Below are 10,574 nucleotides of genomic sequence, written 5' to 3'. Positions count from 1 at the left end.
TGTTTTTTCCAATCTGAAATCTTACTTCTCGAATCTTCTTTCTTTCTTTTCTGGAAACCCACCCTATATCAGACATGTCGGGACTCCGTTGCCATGTCTGATACACCTTGCACAGAAAATCTTGCTATGGAGCATTCTCCTGACGAATTCCGCAACTGCCTGGCTCTGCCCCGGGACGTGACGGCGTCGATCCTGATGAGACTGGAGGTGTTCGACATCCTCACGCAATGTTGAGCTTCGGCACCGACGGGCTACTCAGGCACATCGCTGACAGGTATTTTCTTTTTACTTGATTGAGGGGCCTTTTTGTTGTACAATGTGATTGCTAGGAACCTTGTGGTTATTTGGATTTTGGTAATTACTTCGTGCAATTCTAGTTTATTGACTTAGAGTTTTATGGTTTGTTGGTGAAGTTGAGATATTTGTATTTCTCTTGTCAACCAACAACATGGGCTTCACTAAACTCTTGTCATACCGAAATCAACAACACCGGTTTCTTACATTGTCTAACTGTGCTTTTTTGTGCTTGCTTTGCTGCCCTTGCCTCTGTTCTTACTACCATCTTTCATGTTATCTATTCCAACTTAAGGCTATCAAAACAAGTTTATTTGAAACATTTGGATAGATGTGCTTTATCCTCAAGTTGTACCTGGTTAGATAGAGGTGCTTAGCTTTCATAGTGTAAGGTGTTATATGTAACCCTTTCTGCTAGCCTAGAGCATACTTAAGGCAAATATAAAATGTGAATTTGATTGGAGGACGATGTAGTTTTGATGAACATCAAATAATGTTGAAAACCTATCACATGTTCAAGTCAATATTCTAACTAAAATAGACAGCACATCACCACTTTGCAGCCCTTCTTGTTGAATTATAGCCCCCGCGGGAGGCTGCAATGTAGAAAAAGATCTCTGATACAATCTCTTTATTCCAATAATGAATTTGCTTGTCATTTCCTTTCATGGTGTATTTTAACAGTTCAAGTCAGCTCAAACGGCTTCGACTTGTAAAATGCTACGCCATTTTAGATAAGGGATTGAGTGGAGTTGCTGCAAAACTTCGATTAGTAGAGGAGCTTGACATGACGTACTCTTTAATATTGTCAAAAGAAGCTCTTGAAGCTGTGGGCCGCTGTTGCCCTTATTTAAAATCACTCAAATTCAACAACGAATGGCAGAATTATAGAGTGTGTGATGAGGAGGCACTTGCTATTGCAGAGAATTTGCCTGAATTGCGCCTCCTCCAGCTTATCGGAAATCAGCTGAGTAATGACGGCTTGCAGGCCATCCTTGATGGTTGTCCTCACCTTGAATCACTTGACCTGCGCCAATGTTTCAATGTCACTCTGGCAGGAAATTTGGAAAGAAGATGTACTGAACAAATTAAAGACTTGCGGCGTCCCCATGATTCTACTAATGACTATGAATATGAAGCTTCTTATGAATTGTTCGACGATGACTACTACCATGGCAATGACTATGAAATCTTCAAAGCCTAAGATGACCCCGACTATTGAGATTTTACTATGGGAATTTTCATTTTCACTACGTAAATGAAATAACTCAACTCTTGTCTCCCAATATTTTGAATGCATTGATTTCATGTGCATTGTTATATATATTTTCATTTGAAACGGAGAGATGTGCGGCTTCAAATTATGTTTTATTTATACCTTCTTTGTTATATAATGTATATATTTTATTTATTTTCCCTAATCCAAATATCATGATTTGGGCATATGTTGTATTTATCAGCTGCGGATTTTTTTTTTTTAAAAAAAAGATATGGAATTTTTTTTGGTTGAGTAAAAAAATTAAATTTGGGGGTTTATAATGAGTAATGTTATCTATTATAATACTATTTTACTATATTGACATGATTTTGTCAATTCACAATTGATTGTTTTTCTTTTAATAATGTTTGATCCAAGATTGATAATGTCGTATCAATATAATGAGATAGTGATAGAATAATGATGTGATATATAACTTAAGACAAGTTTAAATTGTTTCTAAATTTTATGTGAATAAATTACACTTGAACAAGTCCTCAAATCAAAATTTCTTTCATACGCGAGTCTATCACTGTAACAATTGTCAATTACAACTCTTAAACTGAATTATTTTGTTGTGAACCCTTTTAAATATCGTAAAATGATTTCTTTCATACGCGACTCGCGAGTCTATCACTGTAACAATTGTTAGTTACAACTCTTAAACTGAATTATTTTGTGGTGAACCCTTGTAAATATCGTAAAATATGAGTAAATTATTGAGCAATAAATATTGGATTGATAAAAAAAAAATGTTGATTTGATAAATTTTAAAAATTTAATTTAAAATAATAATTAAAATTTGAAGAACTATATATACATGATACAATTTCCTAAGAATATATGAGTGCTACATAGACTCTCAATTGTCTAGTTTTAATTAATCACTCCATGACTCGCTTTTAACCGTAATTTTTACTGTCACGTCAATAAGTTAGCATTGGTAGTTAATAGTACGTAAAGATTGTGATCCATGTGAAAGCACACTCTCTAACTTGCTTTTAACGGTAATTTTTACTGTCATGTCAGAAAGTGAACACTTAATTATACGTAAGGATTGTGATCGGCATGAAAACTTCAAGATTGACATTAAATTGGGAGTAAATCTAAATTTAAAAGAAGCAAAGTAGAATATAGCATAATCTAAATGTACGATGACTGATTGATGCATAACAGTTGTGCACAACTTGTGTAGAACTGTAGACACTTGAGGTGGGACTCATGTAGTGGGTCTCACTACATGGATCTTACCCCATGTATTTATAAAGTGTACAACTCTTGCACAACTATTGTGCAAGAGTCTTTTCTCTAAATGTATAAGCCATGTTTAGCAAACGCATACCATGGACAAAATAGTGCTTTTTTTACTATTTATTTATTTTTCTCACTTTTTCATATTTTTCAATAACAATCAACATAAAAATATTTTCACTTTTCTATACAATTCTTTTTTTTTTAATTTTTTTTTTAATTTTTTAATTTTTTATACTTTATATCACATCATCCCTTTTTATTAATTCCGAAATTAACAACCCACTACTTTGTTCTGTATAAACATTTGCCAAGCAAGGCCATAGTTTCTTTATGATGAGGGGATGTGTTATTCTTACATCATATTACTTTACATCAATATTACACCAAGACATATTGAATGTGGGACCCATGTATATGAAATCTACATATATAGGACTTATATGCATAAGTCTCATACCTTATATTGTTAGCCCTATGGCGTCAATCCGATTATATTGCAAATATTTTGATGAGAACAAATTATATCTTGTTGCTCTAATGTATTTACTTCAAGTATGATAGTTGCAAGAAACATTCGAGCACACATTCTCAAAGGACAAAAAAGAATCAAAGGCATTTGGAATTCAAAGCAAGAAGCCCTTAAGCACTGAAGAACTCAAGATTGAAGAATCCGTATTTTATTAGGGTATTCTTGTAAAGCTCCTATATGATTGAACTCCTGATGCTCCTTACTCTAGAATGACCTTAGGACCCTTCATACATTGCATACATGGGTTTTTGAAATACGAAAATGCATTGGACTTAGGTTTCTTTGAAAATCAGATTTCATCTTTGGAAAATTAGCTAACAATAATTCTTGTCTTTGAAAATCAGATTTCATGTTTGGAAAATTAGCTAACAACATTTCTTGTCTTTGAAAATCGGATTTCATCTTTGAAAAATTACATAGCAACAATTTCTGAATTTGAAAATATGGTTGCAAATTTGAAATATAAACTAGCAACAATTTCTGACTTTGAAAATCTGGTTGCAAATTTGAAATATGAGCTAGCAACAATTTCTAACTTTGAAAATCTGATTGCAAATTTGAAAAGTTAGCTAGCAACAATTTCTGACTTTGAAAATGTGATTGCAATTTGAAAAATTTGCTAGCAAAATTCAAATTCTCTCCAACGGTTATTTTCTTGCTAGACCTATAAATACATGACCTTAGTTCTCATTTTTAATCATCAATCAAGTGAGAAACAAACAAGCTTAGAGCTCAAAGCATTCTTTCATTTCATATATTCAAGTTCATTTGAGCCATTCAAGTTCAATTCATACAAGAGTTCTAGTGAGAGAGATATTGTTGTAAAAGCTTTATTTGTATATCCTTCTCAAAAAGGAGAATTGTCATTGTGAGAGAAATCTCAAACCCGATCCACAATCAATTGTATCAAGAGGGTTGGTGTGACCCTTGTGAGGTGTGAATGAGATTTTCCACCTCGTGAAGAAGAGTAGTGTACTCTTTAAGTGTAAAGGTCCTGCAAGGAGTTTGGTTTAGTGGATTGAAATATTAAGTGGTGTGCTTGGGGAGTGGACGTAGGTCAGGTGGACCGAACCACGATAAATCGCTGAGTTTGAATCTCTCTCCCTATCTCTTCATTATTGTTCTCATATTTATATTCTTAATATTATACTGCATCTTATATTATTTGAATTTCTTAATTCAGTATAATTTTCATTAAAAGAAAAGTTTGCCATCAACCCTATTCACCCCACCTATAGGGTTGTTTATCTGGGCAACATATATGTCTTGATGTAGGATTGATGTAAGGTAAAGACTAACTGTGCGGGGCGGGGCGGATATTTTTGAGTGGCATTTACGTAATTTTGATTTTATTTATTAAAAAAAATAAAAAATCAAAAAAATACTGGTTTTTTAAATAAAAAATTAAATTCATATTTCCATTCAAGAACATTTTCCGTGGAATTAGCCTTTTAAACTAAAAGCCCTATTAATTATAAGATAAAATTCTAAGAAACATGATTTATATTTTCTCCCATCAACAAAGAATAATTGAATAAATGTAAAGAATAAAAAGTTATAATATTTCATTATTCCATGTAATCAATTTTCATGTCTTTTCCACAAATAATGAAAATATTATTTCAAATAACAATACAATAAAAATGTGTACATTTTAACATCCCATGAAATTGAACCATAAAAATTGTATTTTTCACACTATAAAATGAGCTAGTGGACCCCTTTTTTAAATTTTTTTTTTTTAAAATTTTTTTTCTTCTTTGTGTGGTGCGGAGCGGGGCGGGGACCCGCATTTTTTAAAAGGCTAAACCCGCAACCCGCCCCGCCCCGCATAAATTTCTCAAATTAAGACCCTAACCCGCAAAAAACCTAAAAACCCGGTCCTTTGCGGGGCGGGTGCTGCGGGGCGGGGCGGGAATTGCGGGTTTTGCACACCCCTACCCATTGCCATGATGCCACGTAGACGTTGCATCCATTTGTATTCTCACAGCCTTGCGTTCCTCTCTTGTACGACTGACGGCCATGTGCTTATTGATGTCTGAAATGTATACCATTTTACCTTCTATCCTATGCACCTTTATTTTTCTATTTTAGAGCACTAACGAGTAACGACAGACATTCAACAAATTTTTTTAAATTTAAAAATTTAAAATCACTTTTTTCTTCATTATCTATGATTCTAAGTATACCTCACAACAAATTCATTTAATTTTTCCCATATCAAAACAACACTCTTCCTTTCTTGAGAGAGAAGGTCTAATATTTCTAGAGAGAGAGAGAACTCTGTGACCTCAGTTCGCCAGGGGGGAGGCTCCATGTCTCCCCCTCCTGGTGCTGGTGTTTCCCCTGACCGTTGGGTCGAGGGTTTTTTGTCTCCAAGCCTTTTGGCTGTTGGAGTTTTGTTCCTCCCGGTGCTTGAACCGGTGGAGGTTGTTGGGGTTTTCTTTTTTCTATAGTTTTCTTGTTGCAAGCAGTGATTTTCAGGTGTTGGCCCTGAAGAACGGTTGGTGTTGGAGGATTTCCGGTGGAGTTATGTTCAACGCCAGATCTGTCAGCCTCGACTGGTCTTTCTCCAACAAGAACTTGCCAAGTGCGGTGGCCGGCCTTTTCTGGTCTGGTTTGGTTATTTTTCGAGGCCGTGTTGTTCGTCTCTAGTCGGTGTGATGAGTACCAAATATTGTGTATTTGGACCCCTTAATTTACATTAGTTAAACCTTTAGCTTTGTTATTTTCTAATGCTTTGGTTAGTTTTAGTGTTTTTATATTTTGTAGGACAATAAGAGAGAAATGATACAATTCAAGCAAAATACAAGGAAATTCGGATGCAGCAGACCAGTACATTTAGACTGATCATAACAGGACCAAAAGATATCCGTTTTGGGAGTTTCTTAGGTCTAAATTGAAGTTCAAGATGTCAGCTTTCCAACGCAACAAGTTTCAGCCAATTTGGAGATGCGTGAAAAAAGATATGGCTGTTTGAATTTCAGTCGTCGGATCATCCCGAAAATCCGGAACCATCTCTCTTATTATTTTTCTTTTGCTTCATCCCTTGTCTCCCCAAAGCTAGAGCCAATACTCGTTTTTCTCCACATTCTCAGCCACTTAATCACTTTTTTTTCCACTCAACATCATTCCATAAAACACTCACCACTCATTCCATAAAACACTCACCACTCATTCCATAAAACACTCACCACTCATCTCTCCACTCATACACCCACTCACCCATTCCACACAAACCACTTGGCTATAAAAGGAGACCAAGGCTGAAAATCAAGGAGGGAGAAGAGGCATGAGCCTCTTTGTACATAACTTCTTGCTTCTCTTCTTCTTGTAGCTTATTTCTTTCCTTTTGCAACTCTTTGATTTTTATGCTTTTAATGTTTTAAGTTGTAGTTATTTTATCATGTGTAGCTAATATTTTCGTTTGGGGTTGAGGATGAAACCTCACCATTGAAGAGAAACCGAGTTTCTTGCTTGTTCATGCTATTTGAGTTTATGGGTTTGATTTCTCATTGTTCTACTTCGATTTTCTTGAAATGATGTTTTGATATCTCTTGTGGTTTCCGGATACAAGTGATGATGTGGAATAAGTTTCATTAAATCGGTTGCTTGGTTTTTCATCTATCAAAACATTGGACATTCATTGTGCGTCGTTTGACTAATACATTGTTTTATCGGTTCGAATGAAGATATCCATTGTGATTGAATGATACATTGGATGTTTGGATTTCAATTGGTACTCTTTGTGATTTGTGCTATGAACGAAATCATTGAATGATCTAAATGATTTTTGAAGCAATGTAGAGCATACCTAAGATTTATACGTGACAACCTCGAATAAGTGTGATGAGCATGAGATTAGGTTGATATGATTTGGTGAGTGTGGATTCCAAAACCCTAGACCCCTTTATCTTCATTATTTTTGTTCATGTTTTCTTTTATCAAAAACCCCTAAATTTGGAACTAGTTTAAAATATGATTAGTTTGAATAGAGATTAATTTTCGCAACACAATTCCCTGTGGGATCGACCTCGCACTTGCATAACGCTATATTGCAAAACGATTCGTGCACTTGCGAGTAACTATTTTAAAACACATCAAGTTTTTGTATTCTCACAGCCTTGCGTTCCTCTCTTGTACGACTGACGGCCACGTGCTTATTGATGTCTGAAATGTATACCATTTTACCTTCTATCCTATGCACCTTTATTTTTCTATTTTAGAGCACTAACGAGTAACGACAGACATTCAACAAATTTTTTTAAATTTAAAAATTTAAAATCACTTTTTTCTTCATTATCTATGATTCTAAGTATACCTCACAACAAATTCATTTAATTTTTCCCATATCAAAACAACACTCTTCCTTTCTTGAGAGAGAAGGTCTAATATTTCTAGAGAGAGAGAGAACTCTGTGACCTCAGTTCGCCAGGGGGGAGGCTCCATGTCTCCCCCTCCTGGTGCTGGTGTTTCCCCTGACCGTTGGGTCGAGGGTTTTTTGTCTCCAAGCCTTTTGGCTGTTGGAGTTTTGTTCCTCCCGGTGCTTGAACCGGTGGAGGTTGTTGGGGTTTTCTTTTTTCTATAGTTTTCTTGTTGCAAGCAGTGATTTTCAGGTGTTGGCCCTGAAGAACGGTTGGTGTTGGAGGATTTCCGGTGGAGTTATGTTCAACGCCAGATCTGTCAGCCTCGACTGGTCTTTCTCCAACAAGAACTTGCCAAGTGCGGTGGCCGGCCTTTTCTGGTCTGGTTTGGTTATTTTTCGAGGCCGTGTTGTTCGTCTCTAGTCGGTGTATGACCTGCACGCGCCGGCGTTTTAGTTCTGTTCTTAGCGTGTGTGGGCCACAATTGCTTTCTCCGGTCTCGGAAGGTGCCGATCTCAGCTTGTGAAGGTCGTCTGTTGTTAGGGAGGTTCCCGGAGATGGTGCGTGTTTTACACGCCCCGTCTCCGGCAGCCGTTTCTTGCCGGTGTCGGTATTCTGAGTTGTTGTTTGTGTTTTTATTGTATATTCCTCCTTTGTATTCACAGTCTACCATTTTGGTAGCTGCTTCAAATCAGGTGTTCCTGATTTTGTGGGTAGAGATTCATTATCTCTGTTCACTGCGATGGCCTACGGGCTTTGATTTCTCGCCTTTGGGCGATGTGTTTGTATCTTCTGCTGCTGTGATTGTATCATTTTTCTTTTCCTGGTTATGTACCCCTTTGGGGATGTTTTCTCTGGAATGAAATTGAAGAAGAAGGTACTGTGTTCAAAAAAAAAAAAAAAAAAAAAAATTCCCAAATCATTATTATAGTATATTTCAATTTTACTTTTTTTTTTTCCTTAAAAAAAAAAAAATACATATATTCTTTAAAATTACCACTCAATTGTTGATGTCTCGTCAAACTATCAATTCTGTCAATGTCCTTTATGAAATTTTACCAAACATGTCAATGTCTCCCTAAGACAAAAATGCCCCTAAATTTTTTTTCAATAAAACAAAAATGTCATTTTAAATTCGAAAAATGAAGAAAAAAAAATGAAGATTGCTTCTTCTTTATATATATATATATATATATATATATATATATATATATATATAAATTTTTTAGTTTTTTTTAATATAATTTTGAGAGTTTTTATAATTGTTTGAAATGTATTTTCGTCATTATACACTACAAAAAAAAGGGTGTTTAGAGCTTTTTTTAAGAGTCATTTTAAGCCCTAAAAATGGCTCTAAATAATTTGAGCCTTTTTTTGAACCGTTTTGAGAACTGGTCAACACATCGAGTATTAAAGACCCGAATTGATCAGTTTTTACCTAAAACGACTCTAAATTGAGCCGCTTTCATCAAAACGGTGCTAAAAGGTTAGAGCCGTTTAATCAAAGCGACTTAAACCGGTTAGAGCCACTTTAGAAAAATGGTTATAAAAAAGGTTTGAACTGTTTTAAAAAAGCGGATTTAAAATGTTAGAATCGTTTTTAACCAAAAATGCTCCAAAAATTTTAGAGTCGTTTTATGCCCTTAAAACGGCTCTAAATTATAAAAATAAATAAAACATTTTAGCGTTGTTTTAAGCCCTAAAACAGCTCTAAGTTATAAAAATAAATAAAATATAATATAATTTTTTTTTTAATATCTGATAGCAAGAATATTGTTCACATATATGAACTCATAAACGTTCACATACACTCATAACCCAAACTCCATGCACAAACTATCACTATGCCTTAATGTACACACCAAGACATTAAAAAAAACAAATATAAATAACAAATATAACGACATATCACCATAAATAATGTCACTCAACCCCAAACATATATATAATAAAAACTCTAAAACGTTCGAAGTAATTTCAAAACATAATACATAAGTTACCTACGATCACAAACCGATTAAGTCTAACCGATAACACAAAAGTTAGCTACATCATTTACAAAATTCAATACTCCACCTACATTCACAACAACTCAAGATATGTCTTTTTCACGATAATTCGTTATGCGTATCATCATCCTTAGACGTCAAGAGCATGTCACCTACATTAGTGATTCAAATGAAATGTATATATATATACATGTTTGGAGCTAACCTGGTGGATTGGCTACTGTGGATCTCACCCTCACAAAGTTAGATGACACAGTGTCGAGCGTGGACAAAGTGTTGGCTACAAGTGATGCATTGGCCCCAGGAAGATCTTTCTATCATCTTCTGCATCTTCTCCATCATTTGATCTCGTGTTGCAATCCTTTCATTAGTTCTTCTCCTCTCTTTGTCCGTTCTTCTTCTCTTTTGCTCTGCTGTTCTCCTCTCTTCCTCCCATCGCTCATCTGATTTTCTCTTCTCTTCCTCCCACTTTTTCATCATTTCATTCATCTGAGTATTAAATGCAGCTTTTTGTGTCAAGCATGACGCAGATGACCGAGACGTGGGTCTACCTAGTAGTAGCCCAACCTCCATCCCACAAACACGACCTGAATATTCTGCTCTCTCCATTGCACTTGCAAGAGCATTATCTTCCGCCCATAGTATTGAACCCTGTGGAGATACAGGGATCGCTCTTGTAGTGTGACCTGCCATCAGCTCCTTCATCTTTTCCTGACATATATATATATATATATATATATATATATATATATATATATATATATATATATATATATATATATATATATATATATATATATATATATATTAAATGTATTAATTATTAGACACTTATTTGCTTCAGAATAAGTACTATACTATTTTAC

At 35.0% G+C, this 10,574-nt stretch overlaps 1 protein-coding gene across 1 annotated transcript; it reads left to right on the top strand.

Moving 5' to 3' along the window:
• Positions 1-14: 14 nt before the first annotated feature.
• On the top strand, positions 15-1,624 carry LOC133869900 (putative F-box/LRR-repeat protein 23). The gene is made up of 2 exons (XM_062306993.1): positions 15-274; positions 979-1,624. The coding sequence occupies exons 1-2, from the start codon at positions 228-230 to the stop codon at positions 1,496-1,498; spliced, it is 567 nt and encodes a 188-aa protein (XP_062162977.1). The 5' UTR covers positions 15-227; the 3' UTR covers positions 1,499-1,624.
• Positions 1,625-10,574: the final 8,950 nt, after the last annotated feature.

The sequence above is a fragment of the Alnus glutinosa genome, chromosome 5 (assembly GCF_958979055.1).
Source record: "Alnus glutinosa chromosome 5, dhAlnGlut1.1, whole genome shotgun sequence".
NCBI classification, from domain to species: domain Eukaryota; kingdom Viridiplantae; phylum Streptophyta; class Magnoliopsida; order Fagales; family Betulaceae; genus Alnus; species Alnus glutinosa.
Note: the sequence above shows the minus strand (reverse complement) of the source record. Positions and strands in the feature narration are given on the sequence as shown.